The sequence below is a fragment of the Neolamprologus brichardi genome, chromosome 19 (genome assembly GCF_056152115.1).
Source record: "Neolamprologus brichardi isolate AB-2024 chromosome 19, ASM5615211v1, whole genome shotgun sequence".
In the NCBI taxonomy this organism is placed as follows: Eukaryota; Metazoa; Chordata; class Actinopteri; order Cichliformes; family Cichlidae; genus Neolamprologus; species Neolamprologus brichardi.
In genome coordinates, this window is record NC_142122.1 from 14,881,341 (window position 1) to 14,908,811 (window position 27,471).

The window sequence follows — 27,471 nt, forward strand, 5'->3', positions numbered from 1 at the left end:
TGGATTAGTATGAATAAATTATTACCTGTCTGTGCTGTGCGCTCACGACAGTTTCTGAAATGTTGGAGAGGTGCTGCTATAACAGCTTATTTAAAAAAAAAAAAAAAAAAAAAAGCTGTGTGTAAGAGGTGCAGCATCCATCCAAACACAGTTTCGTTCAAAATAAAAGACAATATTTATGTCAAAGCCAGAACTTATGTTGCTGCTACTGTGTTAATTTAGTTAATGAGGAGACGTCAACATGTGTTAACACTTTCACAGAGAACAGGAAGCTGGATGTACAAAAGTGCTTCAGTGGTATTTTAAGAGACAAAGTTAGCAGCAACCTACAGTCAGGTGGGCACCAGCTGTTATTTCTCAGGATTTGGCTAACTCAGCAACCTCTACAGAAAAAAACGTTTGCACACATCTGTTCAGGCACGATTTTCCTATGTGCATTGTTATCTTTGTTCTCTGTGTGTGGAAAAAAATTGAAAGCTGAATTCATGTTTTTTTATATATATAAGATGAATCTCGAACTAAACATGCTGAGCATCTCTGGCCAACTATTGACGTTAGTATCGACTTTACAGTTTATGCATTTATAGCAGTAAGAGTGATTTTGCTATCCACACAGTATGTGTCATGTTGATGGTGAACTGACCTTTCCTACTTATTGACTTGTGTCATGGCGGATTCATCTGATCTTCATAAAAAAAACCTCGGCCTCCACACTCGGGGGGGGGGATTTAAACAATGACTGGGATTTCTGGGAAATGCTCCCCCTGAATAACAATTTAATGCAACGCTTTATGTACCTATTATTTGATCATCTAGGAAGCCAAACCCCTATGATGAGATAAAGGTCAAGGAATACCAGCTCTGTACCACTCTGGAGTTACAGAGAGATTAGCCTTAGTGACAATCCTAATTGTTGGAGAGCAGCAGACCTTCTTAGGTAGAGCAAGATGCTTTGAGTTGATTTCCATTGATAAAATAAACAAAATCATACAAAGATCATATTCTGTAATTAATAGATATTTAGTGGATGGACATGTTGAATGAATCGGTAAAACAGTGCTAAGTCACAAGATTTGTCTGGTTCTTTATTCCTTTTCTAAACTTCTTTATATTTTTATGAGCTGGTTTGATGCGTTAAAGCAGTGGCTGAAATTTTGGTCTAATAAAATGTACTCAGTGCCTCCGCTCAGCACGGCATCTGCTTGCTTACTAGAGAAAGCTCTGAATATATGTACTCTATTTTATGTATAATAATTACTATTATTTTGTTGGGTAAAAAAGGTGATTTTTTTTATTGTTATGTTATTAGTGTTAAATCGTGTTTTAAAAGGAAAAAGTAAGTGGTGGAGAATTTCTAGGGCTTCTGGTTAAAGAAATATCAGTGACAGGAAGCACTGATGTATTACTACAATCACATCGCATTAATGCCCGGAGTTAGTGTAACATTGTCATTATCCTGAGTTTTTTTACCCAAATATGCAGGAGACAGCAAAGACAGCACTGCAATCAATCTAAAAAAAAGTTCTAGTGATTATTAATCGTTTGCACTTTGATTCTTAGTTTGCCTATTGTGTTCTCAGTGCTTCTGTTCCACTTACTGTATTTCTTCTGTTGGTTTATAATGCTTCTCCTATGTTCCCCCTGTACAGTTAATCACCCTGTTAGTGTTTGCTGTTTATCAGAATGAGAAGCAGAATACTTTATTAATCCCTAAGGAAATTATATGGTTACAGTTGGTCCAAGACAATAAGATTAGTAACAGAGTTACAAAATATAAGAAATGGCTCTAACATATACAAATAGCTCAATAATAAATATCCCAAATATTACAGAGATTAAATATTTATGACTGACATTTTACTTTAATCTGTAAACTGTAAAACTTTGTTATTTGTTATTTTCACTGTAGAGGATGTGCAAACGGATGGAACTATTGCATTGTGTACTGTTCTGAATGTGCCATTCAGTGGTGCATTATGGGTAGTCTCAGTATCTCACTGAACCTGCTCCTGTGTTTGGCCAGCACGTCATAGAGTGGGTGGGAGGTGTCCTTATTTAGACAACATCCACCTCTCCGACACCACTTTAAGGGAGTCCATGTCATGGTTCTGGGTCGGTGACCCAGTGTATTTTAATGTTTTGGACTTTTTGTTTTTGGTTTCATTCTCACGCTGTATAGCTCCTTAGTCTTTTAGTATTTCTTGAGTTCTAGTTCTAGGTTTTGTTATGTGTTCCCCTGTGGTCTGTGTTTCCTGTTTTACTTTGTCAAATAGAATCAGCTGTGCCTCCCTCCTCTTTTGCATTCCTCGTTCCCCTCTGTATGTATATATAGTGTGTGTTTACCTATGCTCATTGTCGGTCCGTCTGTGTCACCTCCCTGTGTCACTCCGTGTCTCACCCTGGCGTCATCCTGTGTTTCGTCCCGTGAGCTTAGGTTTCATTTTCGTCTGCTAGTTTTTTCCCAGTCTAGGTTTGTCTTAGTTTTTGTCCTCGTCACCTTCGTTGCTGTCTGTATTTCCACCACATGCCAATAAAGCTCCCTCATCGCATCTCAGCCTGTGCCAGGGTTTGGGTCAGTTATTCTTCACTCCACACAGCTTGCCCCAGCAAACCATGACAGTCCATCTCCATCTCCACAACATTGCTAGTCTTGTGGATCAGTTTACTGACTCTGTTGTCATCTGCAACCCTCAACCTGCTGCTCCAGCGTGCAATGGCATAGAGCAGGGGCGTCCAGCTCCAGGCCTCAAGGGCCGGTGTCCTGCAGGTTTTAGAGGTGTCCTTGATCCAACACAGCTGATTTAAATGGCTAAATTACCTCCTCAACATGTCTTGAAGTTCTCCAGAGGCCTGGCAATAAACTAATCATTTGATTCAGGTGTGTTGACCCAGGGTGATATCTAAAAGCTGCAGGACACTGGCCCCCTGGCATAGAGGATGACACTGGCCATTAGTTACGTCCTGTGTTATTTTGATAGACATGTGTCTGTGCTTTTGCTTCCTGTGTCTCATTATTCAGATTTAGTTCAGCTGTATGTAGTTCCCAGGTGTCTCCCCTTTGTTCTAATTACCTCTTGTGCATTTATTTCCTCAGCTCGCCTTAATTTCATGTTGTGTACTGAGTTCTGTTTCTGCGTTTCTTGTGTTTTCCTGGCAGTCCTGCACTACATGACGTGTGCATGGATTTTGCTTTGCTTTCAATAAAAGGTTGTTTTCATCTGCCCAAGAGTTTGCATTTGGGATTGTTCACCACAAAAACTGACAAAACCTGACAAACAGCACGGTATCCTGAGCCGTCCTCAGTATGCTTAGCAAGGTTTGTAAATATGTGATATGTGTTATATTGCTGCAAAAAGACACGGAGGATATCAAATTTATTCACAGCTTACTATGATCATAGCAACAAGACTTCTTAACAAAATATCAATCAGTAGATAAATGTTTCTGCACCCACTCAGATACACTGAACTCTGCAACTAATTTAATTTCCTTTTTTAAATCTCATGTAAGAAAATTTCAGAAAATTTGCTCAGTCATGATGATGTGGCTGCAGACTGACTGTGCTGTAATCTGACATCTACCAAAGAAGAATGCATGCATATAAAAATGAAACAGAATCTGACTTTATTTGTGCTTTTTCTCTTATTTATTTTTTATCTTTTCTATCTTTTCCCCAGTTTGTCATCTCTTTCATCATCATCATCTTTTTCTTTTCTCTTGCTAATCTGACCCTCCCCGTCTGTCAACTTTGGCATTGGTACACTATCTGTTTATTAAAATGAATAAAAAAAAGAAATTGACTAAGAAGAGGCATCTATAGAGAGTTCATAGAGCAAGGCAAGAGTGTTTGGCTCAACAGATCATGATCCTGTTTGCTGAAGCTGCCGAACAACACAGGTTATAGAAAAAAAAACCTGACCAACACACAATGTACAGTCAGTGTTTGGTTAGTTAATTACATGGTGGAGCCCAGACTACACTGTTGTGCTGTGTGTGGTTATTTTTAGTGCCGGTTGGTTCACACCTGCCTCCTGTATCCCTCATAACTTATAGCTCTTCTAGGGTGTATTTCTCTCCTGGGCCTATCCTTTAGATGCACGCACAATGTTTTTTTTTCTGTCATGTGTGAGCTCTGTATTCTTTTTTGGTCTTGTGTAATACATTTACAGCAGAACTAATGGATGCTTGTTTGGCTACTCTGACTGTGCGGTGAATGACTCACAGTGTTAGCGGCTCCAATAGGAAACCTGTTCTCCTCTTAAAGCTGAAATAATTGACAGCAGCTCATCTGCCAGCTCATCTAAATACAGCAACCTGTACTTGTGTTAACAGGAGGCAGAATCCAGGTCAAGTCATTATGGCATCATCAATTAAAATAGCATCACTGTCAAACAGCTGCAGTGCAGCCTGTTTCGTGACTGTTCTATGAGGCAGGCTTCACTAAGACAGCAAGATAAGATGACAGTGTTTTTTTTGTTTCCGCGCAAACGTTCAGTTGAAAGTGCAGGTACAACACCAGTGCGTCACCAGGCCAGGATTTGATCAGCTACTTTAGTTTGATTAGATGTCTGCTGCTGCTCTTTTGGAAATGTAAGTTTACACACAGCGACTCCCGCCCCCTCCCACAAAACCTTGGACCCACAACCTAACAGTCGATATAATGGGAAGTGTCAGCGTGTTGTTTGTTACATCAGATCACATGTGACATAGTCCACGGCACTTACCTCAGGTTCAAACCCCCCAAAACAACCCCCCGCCATTTTCTGTGTCACTTTCACACTCCCTCTATAGCCTCCCCAGAGTGTGTACCAGAAATAATACACACTGCCACTGAAAAACTGCAGCTTATCACGTCTGTGCACACTCCCGGGCTTCATATGGAGTCGCACGTACATGTATTCACACACCTCACACCAAATGGCATCCAGGTATTATGTATTTAAAGTGGCAACCTGCTGTTTTCTGTTCCTCCTGGTCTCCTGTGGCTGTCAGGGGCCTCTGATACCGCTGTTTAATGAGCAGAGGCTGGCCTGCTTCTGTTGTTGTCTGTCTGCCGTTGCAGCGCTGACCAGAGGAGACACGCAGGTCTGAGTCCCAGGGCTAATTGCTGCTGCTGGGCTGATAGTCTTTCTGTGCTCCACTCTCATTGACTCCCCAGACTCCGGAGGGATTCCCTCAGGCACCGAAAGACAAACAAACCTGGGCGGACAATCAATAGCGGATGCAAGAGTTAGCGCTCAGCACAGTGTCTGATTAAGATTCCCCAGGAATGTATGTGTTTATGTGAAACAGTGCGAGCTTGCAGGAGTGTTTGGTGATTGTCCTCACTCTGCCGGTGCTAACTGGAATCTTCAGTCAGTCCCTAAGTGCTTGTTTATGTGATTTTGATTATGAGCATCAGAGTTCACAACAGCAGCAAATTAATGCTTCAGGTAATTATTCACGCAACATCGCAGGTTCACAACGTAGTCGTGTGAGAGGAGATAATGTGCTAACAGTGAAAAGTAAAACTGCGTGTGCCACTTTCTGTTAGCCCCAGGTATTACTTTGACTTTTTCCTCTCCTGTGTGTCATTTTTTTGTTTCTGCAAGTAAGAATTCATTTTAAAAAGTCGCATATTACGTTAAAGCATAATTTGAAGCTAGGGGGGAAAGATATCACATAGGTTTTCACATTTTGGTGTAGAGTTCACATCTTTTTACATTTAAACTAATTGCATTTTGTGGGTATTTTTTCTATAGGCTGTAGTTTTGTATTATTCTTTTCCATTTACTCAAATTAGGGTGTTTTTCCTCCCTTTTTATGTTATTTAATTCCATAATAATGATTCAATTTATCTCATTTACAGCTGAATGAAATATCCTACTTATGTGGTGCATTGTTTCTAATGTAGCAGTATTTAAATAATACATTGGGAAATTCACTGCCTGCTATGTCCAGTGTTAATAGTTAAGGATTTTAAAGTTGCTTCTACAAGGCCAAGTGTACTGGTTAAAAAGGGGTTTTGTGATAGTGTTTTATTGTGTCTGCTGTTTGTGTTATTTCTGTAGCCTCATCCAGAAAAGCTGCTTATGGCATGACGTGTCCCTGTGTACCACTGACTGCCACTGGCTAGTGAGCAGCACGGTGATGTAGTGTCATCTCGCCTCTCCTCACCCTCTCATCCCCTGTCCACCCCTGCTCTCTGGGCTCGTGTTTGCTTTTGTTCTTGTCTCCAGTCAGCCTGACTCACGGTGATCATCTTGACCAAGCGCGGGGAAAGGTCAAGGTTGCAAATTGCCTCAAAGCAATCAGCCTTGTCTCTCTCTGCGCTAACAGCGCAAGCTCTCCCTCTCTGTCGCCATCTTTGCCCTGTCTCCATCTTTAGTCTGTCCTCCTCCATCTCTGTGTTTACCCGGGGTGGGGGGGCAGTTAGCTGGGAGGATTGGCAGCTTGAGCGAGGTAAAGGCGGTCAGCCCTGCTTTGAAGTCTCGACTCTGACCGGCAGTGGGGTGAGGGACTTAAAAGCACATAGTGTCACTGCCTGGGTGACATTTCAGCACAGAGCAGCGTGACCCAGTAGGGTGCGCCTGTACACACCAATCATCAACAACATTAAAGCCACTGACAGGTAAAGTGAATAACATAGAGCACATTGTCACAAGAATTCATGTGAACATGCACGTGGTCACTTAAAAATTATTTCAGTACTTTGGAGTTGGGAGGGATATGTCATTTTAGGAAGGTGACTTTATTGTAATTCTTATAGCCTTTTTTGCCTGTGCACTAAAGCATATATTGATACACACTCGGTACCTCGGTATACATGCACATGCTGTGTGAGCCACGGCTAGATGTAAGATTTGCGTGCATTTCGTAACTCAAGGACAGCTTCCTTTGGATCACCTGTGCATTCGAGTTCATTGTGCCTGAGTGGCTCTAGCCCAATAGCTTCTCACACATGAAAGACACTTTCACGTGTCACGCAATAGACACGAACACATCTGAACAACATCAAAGTCTGCCAGCAGCCTGTAGCCGGACAAATATCTTCATCTACCACCTGATTGTTTCTGCACGTCTCTCTGTCTGTCCTGTAAATGGTGTAAACAGGTGTTAACATGTCAGCCCCCACAGGACGCCACATGCTGTGGTGTCATGATCTTCTGAACAGCTGTCCCCTAGCAGTGTGTGTGTGTGTGTGTGAGAGTGTGTAGGTGAGTGTATGTGTTCACTGCGAGGGTTATAAATGAGGGCAAGAGGAGATTTAGCCCTAGTTTTGTGCAGAGCCAAGGACAAACAAAGAGAAAGGGCAAAGAATGATAGGGGGCCTCATGGCTGTAAGCAACACATTCACCAGCTCACCGAATCCTGAAACTTAATCAGGACCTCTTTCACATTTAACACACACTACTCTTTTTTACGTTTAGGGGGGTAATCCAGAATATAACAATGCTGTGAGAAAGTATTTGTCCCCTTCCCGATTTTGTTTTTTTCCCATATTGATCACATTTAGCCCTGACAAGGATAAGCGGTTTTGGTCACACTTACATGTTTCAGATCATCAAACAATATCAAAGATTAGACGAAGATAAGACAAATAAATAAAAATACGTGTTAAATTCTGATTTGTTTATTAAGTGAAAAAAATGTAAATCTTCCTGATCTTATGTGAAAATAATTTCACTAGCCACATGCAGGCCTGACTACTGTGAGACCTGTTGAACTGCTTAAATATAACCTATCTGACAAAGTGAAGAAGACTAAAAGATCTCAAGAAGAAGCATCTAACCACCATCTAATGAAAGAACTGAGAAACAAAATCATTGGCATGATGAGTCTGGAAAGGGTTTCAAAGCCATTTCTAAGGCTTTGGGATTCCAGTAAATAATGGTGACAGCCATTGTCCCCAAATAGAGAAAACTTGGACAGTGCTGAACCTTCCCAGGAGTGGCCAGCCTACCAAAATTATTCCAAGAGTGTATCAGCAACACATCCAGGAGGTGACAAAAGAACCCAGAACAACATCTAAAGACATGCAAGGCTCACTCGCCTCAATTAGGTCAGAGTTTACAATTCAGCAATAAGAAAGACACTAGGAATAAATGGCATTGAGGCAGTTCCATCGCAAGCAGGATGCAGCAATTCAACATTTGTCTCATCAGTCCAAAGAACATTGGTGTGATAGTGTGGGTCCATGACAACCTGCTATAACTGATGGATCCCTGAATTCTGCTCTGTACCAGAAAATCCTGAAGGACAATGTCCATCCGTCAGTTTGTGCCCTGAAGTTCAGGCACACTTATGCAGCAGCACAATGATTAAAAACACATTAGCAAGTCCATCTCTGACTGGCTAAAAAACAAAACAAAATGAAGGTTTTGGAGTGGCTTAGTTTTTTTTATTTTTATTTTTATTTTTATTTTTTTTTTTTTTGCCTGTCCCATTTGGTTCTTTAGCCGTCAGAATTGTTGTCTGAAGACCAACAAGGATACCCAATGGATTTATTTTGCCAAATGGATCATCATGGCATTGCCGTATTGGTCCATTTAATCGACCTTTGTTTTTATTATTCATTTTATTTTATTTTCAGTTGTTACAGACGGGACAGACATGAGTGAGGGATAGGAAAGGGAGAAAGAAAGAGGAAGGAAAAGAAAAACAGAAGTCGAGAGGGACAGTGAGAAAGGGGGAAAAAAATATCTCCTGGATCACCTGTTGAGAGAAAAAGAATAGAAAACAAGCAAAAAAAACCAAAGCAACATACTAAACACAACACCATCGCATTAATCTAGCTAAGTGTAAACAGCAGTAAATACTAAATATTGAATGTTGTTGTGCAGCACGCAGGACAGACAGCGCACAATGTGCTTTGAAGTAGCAGCCAAGAAAGGTGTGATTTAAGTCTACGGACAGTGAACACCTGTGTGCACACCTGTGTGGATCTGCGCGCTTGTATTCAACTGGTTTCCCCATGTAATGGTCTACAAGAGGATGTAGAGAGCCATAGCCCTGTCCCCCAGGGCATGAAGCAGGCATGGAGTGGCTTATTTAAAGTCTTGACTTAAAATTGACTTAAATTTCAAAATCTGAGCTTTTACATTTATAACCTTCTGTTACACACCCAAAGCTTTAACGAGACAAGCTTAAGATTAAGTATTTTTAGTAAGATTAATAGTAAGATTAATAGGGAGCTAATGTTACCTGTGATATAAATGTGTGTTTCTGTCCTCAGGTGGACGTCGAGACACTGGACTACCACCACTACCTGCCACTGTTCTTTGATGGTTTAACTGAGACTGCTTTTCCGTATGAGCTCTTCGCCCGCCAGGGAATCCATGACATGCTGGACCGCGGAGGCCCCAAGATCCTGCCTGTCATCCCCCAGCTCATCATGCCCATCAGGAGTAAGTCTGGGAGGGTGTCCGCACTCACGGTTTACCAACCACACAAAACAGAGCTCCTCTCTCACATGACCCAGTTTGTCATGTCATTTTACCTTTGCTTCGCTCTCTCGTTTTCTCAGGGAAATGTATAGTCACCTGGAGACAAATCCAAGTCAGTTACAGTGTTAGTAGAAGCGAGGAGCTGGATTTAACATGAAAATCACATCTTTAAAGCTAATTAGGAGAGAGAAACCACAGATGAAGTTTCAAATATGTGTAACTTGACGGTTTTAATGATTACTTTTCAGGGCTAAAGTCTGCTTTGCAATCACACAGAGTTATTATCATGGCAATTTTCTGTGATGTTAAAATATAGCAGGCTTTCAATTAGCTTTGGCAGCAAACTGTCCTCATCATCATCATCATCATTTACATTACTTTTCCAAATCTTTGTATATGTAAATATTATTATTATTTTATCACTGATAGACAGCAGAGTAATCATCTCAGTCTTGAACTGCAGTCTTAATAAATATTTTTCCATGTCATTATTTCATTATTCACTATTTGGTGGCAGCCTCATTAGCTTATGATCTCTGACACTAAAAGGCATTCCTTTTAGTGGAATTACTGAACCCATAAACTGGCTAGGAAATTGTTCACTGAGGTCTCAGGAGGAGAGAGTCATTGTACTGCAGGCCTCTGCTTCTACGTGAGCAGAGGTCTTTTTGCAATCAAAGCCAATGTTGGCTTCACTATACGGGCATGGAGGCTATATCTGCCGTTACGCTGTGGGAAGCAGGCAGGAAAGGACCCAAAATGCAGGACTCTCGGAGACGGAACTGAACTCAAAACACAGCTTTATTGCTGGAATTACAGATTACAAAACTAAAACTGGGAATATACTACAAATCCAGACAACAAACAGAGGGAGATGCAGACATTATTTACACACACAAGGGCAAACGTGTGAGCGGACCACAGGTGGGAACACAGCTGAACATAATCTAACTGATGAGCTGAGATGGGCAGTAACGCGTTACAAGTAAGCGTTACGCATTACTTACTGTAATCCGATTACTTTTTTCAAGTAACAAGTAAAGTAAGGAATTACAATTGCGGAAAAGGTAATTAGATTACTTTTACTTTCCTGTAAGCACGCTGCGTTACTGAGTGTCTCATGACAATGACGTAAGCAAGTGCGACGTTTGTGGCAAAAGCTGTGTGCAGATCAAAAATGGATAATATAACGAGTGCGGGAGAGAGTATGAGCGTGCAGCGTTTAAAGCGTGGAAGTACTGACCTTACTTTGAGTTTGATTCTGTAAAAAGTGACAAAAACATTAGCGTCCGCTGTCACTGCGTGGGAAGAAAACTTCTTTTTACAGTGAAAAAAACCCTAAACCCTAAACCCGAGCAAGCACCGAGTGCGCTGCCACTGGAATGTGAAATTCACAGAGAAACTGCCGTATCCTTCCACTGACCGCTGCAACACACCTGCACCAGGGCAAACCTCCGCCTGCCCCACTCCTGCTATAAAGGTGAAAATAGAGCAACAGGACCGCTGAGTCTTTGATTTTATTTATTTTCTGCTGTGTTTCACTTGCATCTATTTGAAAGACTGAGTGTAAACACAAAAAACAATTTTATTTTATGTGCTTGAATGTGCAGAAAATAGGTTTAAATGTTAAACAAATTTCTTCCAGTCAGAGAATGTTGCATATAATTTAATTTTGCTTGATGCATAAAGTTAAAAGATTAAAACTAATAAAACAAGTTTTAAAAAGAGACTTTTTCATTTGGTTGCATTTTATATGATGGATTATGCAGAAAAAGTAGAATTGGGCTGAAAGATCTATGCTTTATCACCTATTTAGGGTGTAAATCATGTTTTAAAAAGCAACTAAGTAACTAAGTCACTAATTACTTTTGAAAATAAGTAATCAGTAAAGTAACAGGATTACTTTTTTCGGGAAGTAATCAGTAATCAGTTACTGATTACTTTTTTCAAGTAACTCGACCAACACTGCTGATGAGATAGGCAAAGCAAAACTGAACATTTTGCACACAAGACAAGTGACTATCAGAATAAAACAGGAAGTGACAAGAGCACTGAGACTTGGACAAGGACATTTGAGCTTTACACTACAGGGGATAAAAAGACATGGAAGCAAGCAACAGCCAAACTAGAACATAAGAATCACATGACAGACATGACCTAAAGACAGAGAGTGAGAGAGCAAGGGAAAAGAAAGAGAGAGAGACAAACATCACAGGGCGCTACAACAACACAGGAAACTAGACACAAGAGGACGGGGAACACAGAGAGGAATGATAACAGAAAACCTAAAGCCTAGATAACAAACTAAGACCTCAGGCTACAAGCAGAGATCACAACTATAATAATGAAATACTAGGAACAGAATATTAAATAAACCTGAATCAAAAGTCAAAACACGAAAGCTGGGTCATAGACTGGGACCATGAAAATGAATTTCCAACCGTGAATATCTAACTTTCATATCAAAAACACTCAAATAAAGGGCCTGGTAACGTTATAGTTAGGAGTAAGGGGCAAGAGTTAGAGGGTTAAGGAATCTGACCTTAATAAAAATGGATTTCTCACTTTGGTTTTATAGATAATATATATTTATTATATTTACATACATATCTTTCTTAGACCTTTCTCAGACTTTGCTTTGGAGATTCGATGCAACAAAAATAGAACAACATGCTTTACCAGGAAAAGAATCACCTGTCTTGCAGTCTGCTGCTACAGCCGCTTCTAATATTATACAACCAGTCCTGATGTGGCGTCCTAATTTGGTTTCGCTGTCATACAGTTCCTATTATTGCATTAACCCTCAGGGTGAAGCGTCCTTGTTTTTTTTCCTGTTTTTCTATTTTGCATTTGCCGGAAGACGCTGGCTCTAAAAGTATGCCTGATAATCTGCCATGAATGTGGTGACATGCTACATTTAACTGTGTCATCATGCTGTGCCTCCTTACCTTTCCAGGCTGACACGTTTACACGCGTGCGCACAGTCTCTCACACACACACACACACACAAATACACACACATGTTTAAGGAGGCCCGAAAGGTCGTGCCTGAGGGCGAAGTGGTTTACGACTTCAAAAATAGACTTCGGAATTCATAGGGACACGAACGGGAAAGGTTTCATGCGCGGCAAGAACAAGGAAGAACAAGGAAAGAAGAAGTTGGAGGAATGCAAAGTGTGGCTTTGTTGAAAAAATTTCAGCACATGCACAGGCACAAAGTCTCAAACACACACACACACACACACACACACACACACACACAGAAACTCTTTTGTTTGGCGCCACTGCCAAGTGGAGTGTCAGTTTCAAAGTGGGAGCCTTTAAGTGGCGCCCAGTGAGCCTGCGGTAGTGTTCATGTCATGGGCAGTTGGCTGGGGGTGTGTACGTGTGTGTGCTTCTTGTTTATGTGTGGGTGTTGGATGTCTGTGGAGGCAGAGGGGCATGACGGCCAACACCAGGCAGGGCTGTTGGAGACACAGAGACACGGTGACAGACTGACCCTGGCAGAAAGTCGCACTGAGCACAAGCTGCTCGGTCTTAACTGTTTCACATCATACAGTGTAACAACTCCGAAGTGTCGTGTGTGCGTACGCTTTACTGCTTTATAACAACCCAGATTCCCAAAAGTTGGGATGCTCTGTGGAATGTAAATAAAAGCAGAATGCAGTGATTTGCAAATTTCATAAAACAATATTTTATCAAATGATTATGTGAAAATCTACCATTTTAAGAAAATGTGTAGCATCTCCTTCTCATTTAACAACAATAAATGAACTCAGGAGACCAGACTTTTAGGAGAGCAGTGTTGTCCCAAATTTGGTCTGATGTAAGATTCTAGCTGGTCCGCTGGCCTTGATCTCTGTTGTCATAGTTTTCTTTTTATAATGTGACAAACATTTCACTTGTGCGAAGGTCTGGACTATAGGCTGGCCAGTTCAGCAACTTGTACTCTTCTACTACAAAGCCATGCTGTTATGATTAATGTGGTTTAGCATTGTCTTGCTGAAATACGCAAGCTCATTCCGGAAAAAGCCACCTGGGTATGAGCATGTTGCTGCTTTAAAACCTGTATTTACAGCTCAGGATTGACGGTAGCTTTCAGATGTACAGGCTTGTTTTTCCATCTGAGATGCAGCTTTCGTGGCTTCTTCTTTGCATGATAGAACTTCAACTTACATTTTTGGGTGGCACAGAAAACTGTGATTTCAGGCAGTGATTTCCATGTTTCTAATGCAGTGCCACCTAAGGGCCTAAAGATCACAGGCATCTGGTGTTGAATGTCAAGCTTGCCCTTTGTGCACAGAGTTTTCTCCAGATTCTCTGAATCTTTTGATTGATTTTTTTTTTCTCTTGTTCAAATCCACCTTCTCGTGTTGAAGCTGGTGAAGAGGGCCCTTCCTTTCCTATGCTGTGAGCTTGAGGGTTACTCCAACCAAAACCTGCAGAATTGGTTCATGAGCTGCCACTACACTAAGCAGAGCAAGGACTACCAGCTGCAGTTCAACCCCACTCAGCTGGAGTTTGTTGATAAATGAGATAACCAGTCAGTGCTTCAAAGTTTTTTGTCAATAAGTATTTATATTAATAATTAATTTAAGCACTGGTTTACCTTCTTTTGCTTGCACACGTGTGTTTGCAACCTCCTCTACCACCACAGATAGATTGTAAATCTCTATACAGGCACGTGAAAGCAAAATGTCTATTCTGCCCTCTGTAATGAAGCACTCACTTTACACACAACTAATCATTATACACAGTGGTACTTGGCTACTCAGTAACCCAGACAGCATTTTATAAGTTCAAACCGCTCAGCAGTTTTGGCCATTTGCCTTCTGGAGGCCAGACCAAAGGTGATGGTTATGCCCCTAATGAAAACACACACTTCGCCCTGATAATGGAATTTTAAATGGCTTGCTCCTTATTAACTTTTTCGTTTATTAAAAATCAGTCCCGTTTTGCCATCCACAAGGCAAAGCCGCCAGTCCGTGTCTCTGTTGCAGATTAATTACTTTTCTATGGCGTTGGAAAGAAGGAGGGATGGCAGAAAGAGGAAGAAAGCAAAAAGCCATCCACAGTTTAAAATGGCAAGATATATATTTTTCTCCTCTGACGTTAATACATCTTCAATGTGGCTGGCAGACTCTTATCTGCAGAGCGACTGAGCCACATCAGGCCCTGGTGAATTTTGATGATGACTGCAGGTCACCCAATGAGAATACACAATGAGGAAGGCTCTGGCTGACATTATACTCTGAGGCCCCGTCCTCAGTGACTTAAAGACTGAACTCTTTCCTACTGTACACCATGCTCCCTTTTTGCTTGCTTTAGAAAGAATACCTTACTGTGGGAAAAGAGGCGAGAGCAGATTTTCTAGCATTTAATATATTTTTGTGGCGTTGACGCATTTCAGAAGGCTTTTGTTTTTCCCGGTGTGTGTTTGAAATGACAAATGGTTTGCTATGAAACATCAATTTGTGTAAGTAAAGTCGTAAAAAATGGTTTTGTTCAGCCAAACAGATCCAAGGTGACTCAGGAGACAAGGCGGAATGTTTTTGAAACGCCGTTGTTTTGGGCTTTCTCTGGCGTCCTTAAACAAGGAGGAAGATTCTGAGCCATGCCTGCGTGCAGTTGATTGGCAGAGCATTTGTTCGGCTTTGAACTAAAATGAGACTTTCATTACAAGGAGATCCTCAGTTACGCCTCTGCACGAGAACATCTTCGTCTGATCTCAGAAGTGTATTTATACCCCGAGCGAGAACAATTCACTGCTAAACTCTCCGAGGTGTCGCCCCTTGCCTCTGACATTTCACAGGAAGCAGAATACAGGGTCAGTGTTGTTTTATTTCCACGCTGAATACGAAACAGGCCTTAGCATGAATAGATGATTATTCAGATTTGTCCCAACACAGGTTTTAAACCAGCATTAATATATCAGGCCCTCGGCTGCCTTCCACTCTGGCTCTTTTAATTTTTTTTCCTTTCTCTTTTTCTTTTTTTTTTCTTTTTTGCAGTGAGGCAAGAGTGCTGATGAATAATTGAACAGTCCCGCGGTCCAAATGTCACAGCAGGGAAAATTGTTTGCGCTGGCTGGTAATTAGAATTTCATTGTTTGTTATGTAGGTTTGAAATTCCTGTCATTCCACATTCCACCTTATCTCGGTGATGGCAGATATCACTGCGCTTGTCTGTCCGGGGGAGACACTAAGGCAACGATGGAGAGATGGCGTGAAGCACAATACATTTGCTCGTTCAGCACACACTCATTCACTCACTCGCTCACTCACACACTCGCACATTGTCGCCGACACAGACAAAGTCACGCTCCTTCTCATTCTCCTGCTCTCAGATGGACACAAAGCAGTGGCCCTGGTTCACATAGTCTTTTCTGAATGCAGTATGCAATATTCCTTGAACCTTTGAGCCTCATGTTGTTTATGTGACTCTTCTAACATTGCGTAACTTGGTTCGTGTTTTGTTACTGCCACATTCAGCACGGCCTGTGCTCGTGACTGAGGCTGACATTTTTGTCTCATTGCTTGTAAAATGCTTGCACTGGAATGTGCACTCGTGTACGCGCACACGTACGGGTGCGCTTGTGTGTGTGATGTGTGAGTGGTGTATGAGAGTGTGGCTCCGTGTGCTCGGGACTGCTCTATGTTTGCATATTAGCTGTTTTAACACTTGCACTGAGTGATGCAGTACGCTGTTCTCTTTGCTGCTCATACACAATCTTTTAGGGCTGGTGCTATTTTCCTCTCTCTCGGTTAGTCTTATGTGAGTTCGAATAAGGTGCTGCAGCTAGGTATGGGTAAATTACTATTTCTACTAATGACTTGAAATATATATTGATTCTAATGTACAAAAGACTTAAGTAGCAGTCAGAAAAACAGAGATCCATGAATGAATGAATAGAGATTCATGGAAGAATTCTGTCATGGCAGAGATCGCAAATGTCCCTCCAATTCCTCTGAAAGACAAAGGGTTTAACTCGGCTGCACACAAACATGTAATCCCACTGGTTGGGTTAGTTACTGTTACAGGTTAGTTAGAGGCAGGTAGAACCACTTTCAGGCTCCATTCATTTAGACAGGGGCTCACAGTAGCAGTTTCTGGAAGTTAATTAGTCATTATTCTCGCTTCTGGAAGCCTTTGATCTACATGCAGGGCTATTCATATAGTGTTGCTATCAATTTTGTACTCATCTTGAAGCATACACTGTAAAAAAAAATATTGTAATATAAAAGTATTTTACAGTGTATTTTACAGTTTTGTACTGTTTTTCTAGAATATCATTAAATTTACATAAATAGACTGTGATTTTACATTTCAAATGTAAAATAACATAAAATCACTGTAAATGTAATAAAACATAATTTTCTTGTTTTTTAAATATATTTGTCTGTACATATGCATATTCAGATTGTTAAAATACATTCACAAATGTATCATAATTTCACAAATATCTGTCCGTTATTTGAAAGATTGAACTGTTAAATTCAAATGTAATGCTATGGAAAAGTATATAAAATGATTCTTATAAACTTTTTTTTACATCAAGTAATGTTATTTAGGGCGATCGTGGCTCAAGAGTTGGCAGTTCGTCTTGTAATCAGAAGGTTGCCGGTTCGAGCCCCGGCTCGGACAGTCTCGGTCGTTGTGTCCTTGGGCAAGTCACTTCACCTACCACCTACTGGTGATGGCCAGACGGTCGCTTCTGTCAGTCTGCCCCAGGGCAGCTGTGGCGCTATTTTGGCGCCCCAGCTGCCGGAATATTACAGGTTTTTTTACAGTGTACAGTATATACACACGTGCTGCCGGTAGAAATTGTGTTCATGAGTTTGTGCTAAAAATACAAAACTCAGAGCTGCTTATGTTTATGATAATCTGCAGACTTTATCACGAAGGACAGCCTAAATAACTCCTCCACAAATATGCAATGCTGTTTCAACACTGTCCAATCAGTGTGTGTGTACATATATATATATGTGTGTGTGTGTGTGTGTGTGTGTGTGTGTGTGTGTGTGTGTGTGTGTGTGTGTGTGTACAAACCACTGATATGGGGGTAATAATCCAGAAACCTTTTTTATTTCGTTAGGTTTTGTGACTCGAGGGCAGTGAAAAGAAATTTCACCTTTATTTTTTATTTAAAACTTATTTTTAGCAAACTTTTTCCTTTGGTATGAAGCACTGTGCCAATCATTTTGTCATTTAGCCATGTTTCTGATGATCTTTATAAACAGGTTCAACATTTCAATAGAATTTTTGGAACCCCCAGCTTTCATGTTGTCTAAGTGCTAAGGACCATTCACATGTGGGTTTGCAGGTAAGCGGTCCATGTTGACAGGAAGAGAGGGATGCCATTTATTGCAGTAGTTTTGTAAGGATTGTCTATTACCTAGTTTTTAAATGTTTTTTTTAAATAGCATTTTTTCACTAAAAATCAGCACTTGATGGACTCCCAGAACGGCTTTCTGGCTTCTGGTGAATGTCAAGTATTTCCTGCCTTTTAGTTCTGTTTTTAGCCTCTACCACCCACGACAGGGAATGGTAGAGACCTGCTGTTAATAGAAAACTGCTACAACCAGTCCATGCTGAACAGATAATCAAGCTGAAATTCTAAAAAGATCTCCAAAGCAAAGTAGATTCAGAGTCAGTCATTAAGATGTGGCCTTTGTTCCCTGTAACAGAAACAAAAATCTCTTTAGTTGCAACATCAGCAGTTTATGAGGAGGAGGAACCAGATACCTCCAGTTGGCCAAGATGACGAAAGAGTGTTCCTGTGAATTTGTGTCACCTCACGTTAAACAAACAATTTATTGTGTTTGAATGTTGTCATCATCAACATGACTGAAAGGCAAACCTGTTTGTTTCCTATCTTGACTGACTTGCCTGTCCACTGACATTTGTTCTGTGGCATTTAATATTACGACAGCTTTACTAACCAAAGTCAGTAGCATAACCACGAAGCAAAACCTGTGGCTACAGTTTCTCTAAATTGGCGTGGAGCAGTTGATATCTTCATTCATTGCATCTTTAAAGTCAAATGGCTGGCTTTAATACTGCCGTGTCCTAGTATCTTTTACCAGATTGAAACTGTATAATAGCGGCATTTCTCTGCTATTCCTATTTTCCTCACCATCAACCACAGGCTCTCAGTGTTTTTGCACTCCGTAGCTGATTTCTTTGTTTTTGACTATTTCTTTTAAAAGGTTTTTCTTTCTCTATTTGTTTTTCTAAGTGCTTACAGGCAGAATAGTCAGTGTGATGGTATTGCAAACCCCTTTTTTGTGAAAGTAGGCATCAAATGACAGTTTAAGGTTTCATAAAGAGACCTGACTTTTTTTGGTGGGGATATACTGTTTTAGACTGCACACAGGGAATTACCAGTGCTCATTCAAAGGGCCACATAAAATCCAAAGCAGCTGAAATAAAACAACAAGTATAAATATGCCAGTCTTAGAGGCTAATAACAAGTTATTTTCTAGCCCTTTCCTTTTCTGCCTTTCTGTCCTTTCATCTATCTTAATCTCTGATTTGACATTTGTCCTATGTTGTTTTCTCCCCCTTTTTTTCCTCTCCATATTTGTCTCTCTGGATCACGAGCTCTCCAGTTCTCCCACCATCATTCTCTTTTGTTCTCTCTATCGGTGGGAGATGGAGTTAAGTGCAGCTGTAGGCCAAATAGCCTAGTGATTGGCTCTCACTTACTCCTGCCTCCCCAGTGCATTTGAAATCACTGATTGCAGACAAGCTAGTCTAAATCAAAGCTCTGCTTTAAGGAAAATTCTTTCAAGGAAAAGGGAGTCTGCTAAACCCATTCCCAAGGCAGATCATCGCCTTCACTTACATGAAGAAACAATGTGTAAATTGACTGTATTTAACTGATATTGCTAACTGATATCAAATTATGTTGCTGCCCTCCAGATGCCCTGAACACAAGGAACCATCAGGTGATGTGCACCACCATGAAAGTCCTGCAGCACCTGGTGATGTCTGCAGACAAGGTGGGAGAAGCTCTGGTGCCCTACTTCAGGCAGATCCTCACCGTTTTTAACCTCTTCAAGAACAAGAGAAGTGAGTTTCAGGCACCAAGCTCTGGAGTGTTTCAAGGACAGATGATGTGGGAGGTGTTTGTCTTTTGGAGCAGATATTGTGTAAGCTTGTTCTAATATTGGCATGACTGCAGAGCAGCAGTCACGGGGGGAGGGGCGTGAACCAGGTGATTCGATAGCCCTGAGAAATGCCACGTAGAGGTTAAGTGTCTCTTTTTATTTGAGTCCAACTAAAAAGGGATTCTGTTTTCTTCATTTTCTTTGCTGTAGACTCAAAGCTTCTGCCCTCGAGTCCTTTTTACTTTTCCTCCTTCCACTTAAGCATCCACTTGACAGAGAAGCTCAATTTTGTCTTTTCTGCTGTCAGTCAGGCGGCATTGTGCAGCGCTGTTGAGGAGGAGACTTTGTCCTTGCTCTCTCTGAAAGGCTGCACCTGGGTGACACCAGGACCTGGGGAGATTGGCATCAGATAGGCAGGGCTCTTTGTATGGCTGTGTCAAAGCACTTAGCATGGTGTGACATGATGTGGACCCATTGAAGGCTTAAAGGCACAACCAGCCCCAAACACCACAGCAGGGTGTGGAGACTGACATTGTGAATCAATCATCTAAACACAAGCTTTAACGGGAGAAAACACAAGGCTTTAGTCTCTTAATCAATATCCAATTTGAATCTGTTGTCTCTTTAATTCGCTTACATTTATCTGTTTGTTGAGATAGTGAGAAAAGACAAAGGACGGAACAGGAAAGCCCGCCTTATTAGCGCACGGCCTTATGCAAATCTCCTCCGTAAATTAGCTGTCAAATCAATCCCCTAAACCGCTTTGAAGCGCGAGTTTCTCCGCCACACCAAAAGCTCCGGAGTCAGCTGGTGAACCTCACCATAAATATATCTGCCTGGTAGTTACCGTGGCGTCCTGTCCACCTGCCTCGACTGCTCCTCTGTCCTCCTCTGGCAGGCATCGATTAAATCCAAGCCAACCTCTCACCTGGCAAGCGTCTCTGCTATCCACCTCTTGAGACCAGCCTCTGCCAGAGAGAGGTCCATACAGTTGCCAAAGCACAGGGCCCAATCTGCTAAACAAGGACAGATCTTCCTCTTCAGTAGTTTATAGGCATCCGGCAGAGTTTCTCTCCTGTAAAGTTTGACGAGAGTTGAGGCTGAAAATGTTACCAAAGTAAAGTATGTCGGTGCAAGCGAGCGTCTATATACTTTAAGTTCATAGATAGCTGGATAATTTCCTTGTGTTTTCCCCCCCGATCACCGTCTGAGGCCTTAGATGAGCTGTCACAATTCATGTTCTGTTCTACCCACTCCCCTCTAACAGAGAAATATATAACTTCAAATACAGAGAATAGATGCTTCCCTTTTGGGGAGGGGGGAACAAACACTGTGTGAACTAGAACTAGAGTTCTTTCTGCCTAATCCACAAATATTTCAGGGTTGTTGTTCTCTCACGGTCTTTCTCTGTGTGCCTTTGTCTTTGTTTCTCTCTTCTGTTTCATGGCTTGTTTATATCAATATCAAAGCTTTCATTCAAGTCCATCTATTATCTAATATTACTTATATACACCTCCAGGTCCATCCCACACTCAGTCGGCTGTCTCAGCACCTCAGACCGAGCCTCTAGCAGACAGGCACGATCATTGTGTTAATACAGTAGAAGACACAGAAGGCCGGCTAGTTGTGTGTGGTAACTCCCACACTGTAACTCACAAAGCTTGCATGGCATCCCTCTTATCTCCTGCGCCACAACGGGACCACTGTCCGTTTCATGCCAAATGTGTGTGTCTGTGTCCACATTTGTGTACGTCTGTCATGAATAGATCTGTTGTATCCCATATGCAGCTGTTGCCTTCAGTGCTTTCTGTCTCTCCCTGCTCACTGTCGTCTGTCTGCCAGCCTTGGGCACACAATGCTTTACTACACATCTATGACATGCCCCACATATACTTGCGCATATACCATTGCACGCCGGTCCAGATGAGGCTACACAACCTGACTCTGTTTCTGTCTGCCCAGTTGTTCGAGCTCCGAATCAATAGGCTGACAGCCACTGCTGCAGGGTCAGGGCCACAGTTAGATATCACCGACATCTCATCGCGGGACAGATCCCTTAGGCTGTGTTCCCACGCTTCCGCTGTGTCGCTCCCACTCCAAGACAGGGTTGTGACCTGTTAAATTGGTCTGTATACAGCCCTTATCTGAGCCATTTTTCCAAGGTCAGAGACGGAACTTAACAGCCATCTCCAAAATGGACCCTCGGGTGCCCTTTCACTCAGACAGAGCGCTGGCCCTCTGACCAGAAGAACAGCGTTACAACCCACCAACCCACATGTTCAGTCTTTTTGGGATCCAGGCCTCTGTCATTGTTCAAAGAGAGAAAAATATGCCTGTTTAACTCTGGGCTGCTGGCTGCCATTCTTCCCACTGTCACAGTAATGCGTCATTTTGAAGTGCACAATAATGAGCAATCACATAGTATCACCATCCTTGATGTACCCTTTTGTCTCCTGAATCAACGCTTTCAGCTTTTGTTTGCTTTGTGTCTTTTGTTTATCAACTGTTCTTTGTGTATTTGTCTACGTGTGCATGTGTGTGTTGTAGAGACAATGTTGAGGACAGTGTAGGAATTTCTCCAATACGATTTGCATGGCTCTCTTGTTTTCTTGATGTGATGAATCTTATCCCTAATGAAATGCAACAATGTTCCTTAAGAAGGAGAGATGTGCTCCGTCATCCAGCAAATTCCTCTTCTGAGCTCAAAGAATGGAAACTCATCTGCCGTACTGTACATCATATCAGGAAGGGACTCTGCAGCGGAGTAAACAACATCGAAAATATATTGTGGGGTTGTGAATGAAGATGAAATGTATGCCAGTACTGATTTTATTTAGTAGATTAGATGTTGGCTAGATCAGTGAATACAGATTCTTTATTACTAAATTCCACTTTTTCACACTCGGACACTCGGTTATGTTACCTTATGATAAATAGGACCTGGTGAGCTGAGCAGATGTAAAGAAAACTATGAACACTAACTGAAGTTTAAATTAAAAAAAAATCCTGCATACATGGTGTCTTTTCGACACAAATCACTTCCAGTGGGACTCAAAAATGGTCACTTCAGTGGCTCGAAGCATAGCTGGGATGTTAAAACAATTCAACAGACTGGTTATATAAATAATCACCCCACAGTATACTCCCTAAACATTTCTGCTGTTAAGTTGTGCATTTATAATTTAATTAAAATTAACATCGGTTTTCAGTTTACAGTAGCAGCCATCTCAAAGCACTTCTGATGATCCCCTATTAGCGAGCACTGGGGAGCGGTGGGAAGGAAGAACTCTGTTTTGGCAGGAAGACAAAGCCAGGTGCAGGGAGGGGCAGCCCTCTGTTATAACCGGTTGGTTATTAAGGGAAAAGATACAACTTAAAATAAGGACAAACTAAGAAGGACAGGCGAGAGCGAAGGATTTCAAACTGTGAGTTTATTGGGGATGGCTTATTTTCACAGCCAGCCTCAAGTGGCTATTTAAGTTGCTTTTTTTGGACTTTCATATTGGCTTCATTTTTCAGCCCCAGATGTTGGTGCTTGGCTTCAGATGAAGTCTTCAAGTTCAGTTTTTTGTTCTTCTTTATCCATCCAGCTCCTTTAATAGAGACAAAAGTGGATTTAACAGGGTGCTCCACATCAGTGGCAAGCATCTTGGTTGTGTGTTTATCGAAATTGCTCAATCATATAGCTTTTATATGCAGCTGTCGTATTAAAGCTGTTGTGTTTGGTGTAGCGGAGACTAAGCATTTAGAAATCTGTATGACCAGGAGGAGGGCCTGGCGTGCTCTGCCACAGCGAATGAAACATGAGCTCGCAGATTCGTCTGGTTCCCAGGGTAGCATTGTTGTTGTTGCCCTGATAATTTTCTTCGCTTATCTGTAAGGTGTAGGTCCTTAAACACCTATTCATCACTGACAAGCATGCTCTCGCTGTCTCTCTCTCTCTCTCACACACACACACACACACACACACACACACACACACACAGAGAGAAACACAGTTATTCACACTTATTGCTCACACACCAGTGATCTGGTTCATTTAGCCTCTTTTATCTTTCTGCTAGGAATGTGGCCAGCTATGATAGGGTCTCGCCCACATGCATTGCTGAGCCTACACACACAGACACACACACACACACTCTACAAGTTGTGATAGTGGCTCTCTGTCTTCTGTGTCTGGACAACTGGTGAGGTTTTTGTGTTGGTGACAGATGCAGCACTGTGGCTGTATCTTATCTCATGACCGCGCTCTATCTGAGTATCACATGACGTGGTCACAGGCACACTCACAGGTCACGTTGGGCCTTTTTTATTTATACGGCGGCTCAGTTACAGCCGATGTTTGGAATTGAATGGAAATAAACACGGGTAGGTGGTTCACCAGACAACCGCCACCCCCACCCCCTCCATCACACCCTGATACAAGGACATGGAGAGTCATGAGGAAGGAGACCTATTCCACTGTGTTCAACTATGATACTAAGAGAAAAGGCCATCTTGAGCAGAAACACAAGAAACACAAGAAAAAATTTTTTCCTCTGCTCATTTTAATAAGACAGAAGGCCAAGCGTATGCCTGTGTACTCAACCACCTGTGCTCCTGTCCACAATACAACATAATACTCCCATTTACTGCCACACCACTGCACTGTGGCGTGTATGATGTTGAAGCTAATTCCTGGGGATTCCCATTCACAAACATTTGCTTTATTTAATGACCTTTTCCAGCTGCTGTTGTGAAAAATTAATTCACTGCCACGCTTTTGTTGTGTACATAGCAACGCTGTGGAGGAGCCACGCTCGCACAAACACACAAAAACACACACATAAGCCCATGCCCCCACTATAATCCATCATCTTCCACAGGCACGGAGAGCTCCTTTTCCCCCAGTGGACATCAGAACACACACCTCATCTTCAGCCCCGGGCTCCTCTTTCCACATAGCCCCCCTCCAACTGGAGATATCTATCAAACCATCACATCCTGCCGAAACCCCTCCGCCATTACAATACGAGATGAATGGGAGAAACAGAGAGCCAAAAGAGAAATGGAAGAAGATGTAGCATGAGTGAGCAAGAGATGAAATCCAGGTATACCGAGTTGCCTGTCCTTACTTGCTGCACTGTTAGCATGCTTCACAGCACATAATGACTTTTTTTTCTTTCTCTGCTGAAGCTTAAGAAAAGACACAAAGTTGAGGAAAATAGTAGAAATATAGTTTTATATTAATGCCGCCCACTCCCCCCATTCCCCTCCCGCCTACCTCTTTCCATCTCCCTCCACTCCAATACTCCTTGCGCCTGCGGATATGCCCACCTGGCTCTGTTAATTTCTATTGTCAGCAGGTCTTAGGCGGAGCAGCCAATCAGTTGCGAGCGTCAGCCCTTGGGCCTGCAGTCACTCCGCGGCTCCAATTTAAAGGTCAGCTGATAAGCAGCCAGATTCATGCATAATCTGGGCTGCTCCGCAGTCAGACAGGCAGACTGCTCAATGAGCATGCACACACACACATATCCACACCCAGCATACACAACTCATTCTCTTGGTCTGATCGACCCTCAGAAAACAAAGAAGAAGACGTATTTCACGTGCCCTTTTCTCGCCGGAACAAATGCCTGCCTCTATTGTTCCATCAAGCCACATAATGTACTTTTACTAATTGTTTGAGAGGAGCGTCTCAGAAAGAGGCCGGCTTTATGTTTGTTGATTTGTTCATCATTTTGTACATAGTGCCTTTTTTGCGATGTGAAGCACTTAGGGGAATTACGGGATCTTTAACAAAGCACCAGAGCTGGCAGTGTGCTTAAAATGAAATAGAATTTGGTTATTTAGACCAAAATACTCAATTTTGCTCTATAAGGGCCTGATATCCACTTACGAGGACATTATACTGCTACTGTTCTATCAAAATTTTAAACGAATATTCTCATATGTGACTCTTATTTTTCTTCATCGGGCCCCAATATGCCCAAATATCAAAGAGAAATTAAAAATGCATGCCGTGGAAGTGTTCGGGTCTTAGGAGGTTAAGACTAATGTGTGACCCACCTGCCACTAGGACACAAACTTCAAATTTAGTCAGAGCAATGAGTAATGAATAATATTACAAACTACCACCAGGGGAACCTGGCCTACACTCTGGGAATCACTGCAACAGAAGATGCAGAAAATGTTTTTAAGCTGATGGATGAAGTAGAATGGGTGTTTTTCATTATAAAAATACATCCACAGTAATTCCCTTCCCTGTGGTTCCTTGGAGTAGCTAGTTCAGCAATCTTCACTAAAATTTAAATCTTGGATATTTTTTGGACAAGAATTTAGGCTCTAGATCAGTCTTCTAAAAGCTGAATGTTTAGCTTTTAGACAGCTAAGATCGGGTTACTGAACACAGTAACTTCTGCTTTGTAGATGAATATGTAGGTACCGTATCCTTAGTGATGAAACATAAGTCTTCACTTTCAGTGGAGCTGCTCCTTTCATTCCCTCTAAATCCAAGAAGCACCCAATTACTTAATTGGATGAGTTATGAGGGTCCTTTCCTCACCCGATTCCCTCCCATCTCAATGAGATTAACACACTCTGTAATTAATGAATTTGGGGCACTTTGAAACGATTTGCAGGATTGTCCTGGCTCCGGGGGCCTGACATGTGTAACACAATTATCGAGTTGTCGAAACCAGACAAAAGAGTGAGATGAATAGGCCAGCATTAGCTGTGTTTGCTAAAAACAGGTGATCGTTCCAGTCACAGCCTGGATTAGATTCGTGGGCCGCTTTGTTGTCATTCAGATTAGAGTGCATGTGTGACGATGGCTCCCGTGTATTCATACGTATGAATCCGCGTCCTCGCATGAGAATTTTTTGGGCTTCCTGACTTGGTAGTGGCAAGCAGAGAGCTTTCCTCCAGCTTCTTCCCACATCATCGTGTTTGACATCTCCGCGGGCAGGCAGCGACAGAGTGCTGGTGTGTGTGCAGACATTTGTCTGGCCCGCTTTGGATCAGCGTTCGCACCCTGCGTCAGGTTGGCTGTCGGCTTTCATAAGTGCACCTCCACGAATGGGTCCGCCGCTTGAACACGGAGAGAGAGAAAAAAGCACAGTTTTGCAAAATAAATTACAAATGGCATTTCTACAGGCTTCTGATTTTGTTGTCTCCGGCAAGGACACTCATAATAAACAATGAATAAAATGGATTTTATCACCTCTGTCTGGATTCGTGTGATACACCCGCATTTCAAACAGGTCACTGTTTGCAAAGCACTTGAGATTTTCAAGAGTCCCCGCTGTGGCAGTCTTATTACATCTGCGACTGTCATTTTTTGTCACCTCTGTCTTCTTTCAGTTCCACTTTAATGCTGCCAGGAAAACCACTCGGTCACCCATAGTCATTCTCACTGAACCAAACAAAGCCAGCGTAATGCTGCCACAGTGTGCCCCCCCAACCCTACCCCTTTAGAGACCCACACCCCATTACTGACCCTTCTGGGCACATTTCACTGACAGATATACCCCATTATCTCGTCATATGCCAGTCAGTCTCTGCACTGTCTCTAACTGATGTGTGAACAATAGGCAAGCAACCACACCCCACATATTTTGCTCATACAGTCAATAACACAGCTTTTTTTTGTCATGTTTCTATCATACAAGAGTGGTATGAACACTGGAATTTTATTTTCTTATACCATGTAGGTTCTATTTTATTCTGTTGTTTTTTAGTTTGTTTTTTCCTATTGTCAGTCTGTCTGATCTGTCTGTCCATCTTATCCTCATTTACAGCTCAAGGGAACTTTTTTCCATTATTTTTTTTCATCAGCTGATTGGATTTTGAGGGTGAAATTCTTGTAAATGGACGGTCTCAGAAAGAACTGGACTGTTACATGTAGACTGATCGCTGTCCTAGACTGAATCAATGAAATGGTGAATTTGATGTTC

At 42.0% G+C, this 27,471-nt stretch overlaps 1 protein-coding gene across 1 annotated transcript in view; it reads left to right on the forward strand.

Moving 5' to 3' along the window:
* Positions 1-27,471, forward strand: part of pacrg (PARK2 co-regulated) — a 144,770-nt gene that overhangs the window by 66,055 nt on the left and 51,244 nt on the right. Inside the window, exons 3-4 of the mRNA XM_006798488.2 lie at positions 9,215-9,386; positions 19,350-19,499. Of these exons, the coding sequence (XP_006798551.1) occupies positions 9,215-9,386; positions 19,350-19,499 (322 nt within the window). The remainder of the gene's footprint in view (positions 1-9,214; positions 9,387-19,349; positions 19,500-27,471) is intronic.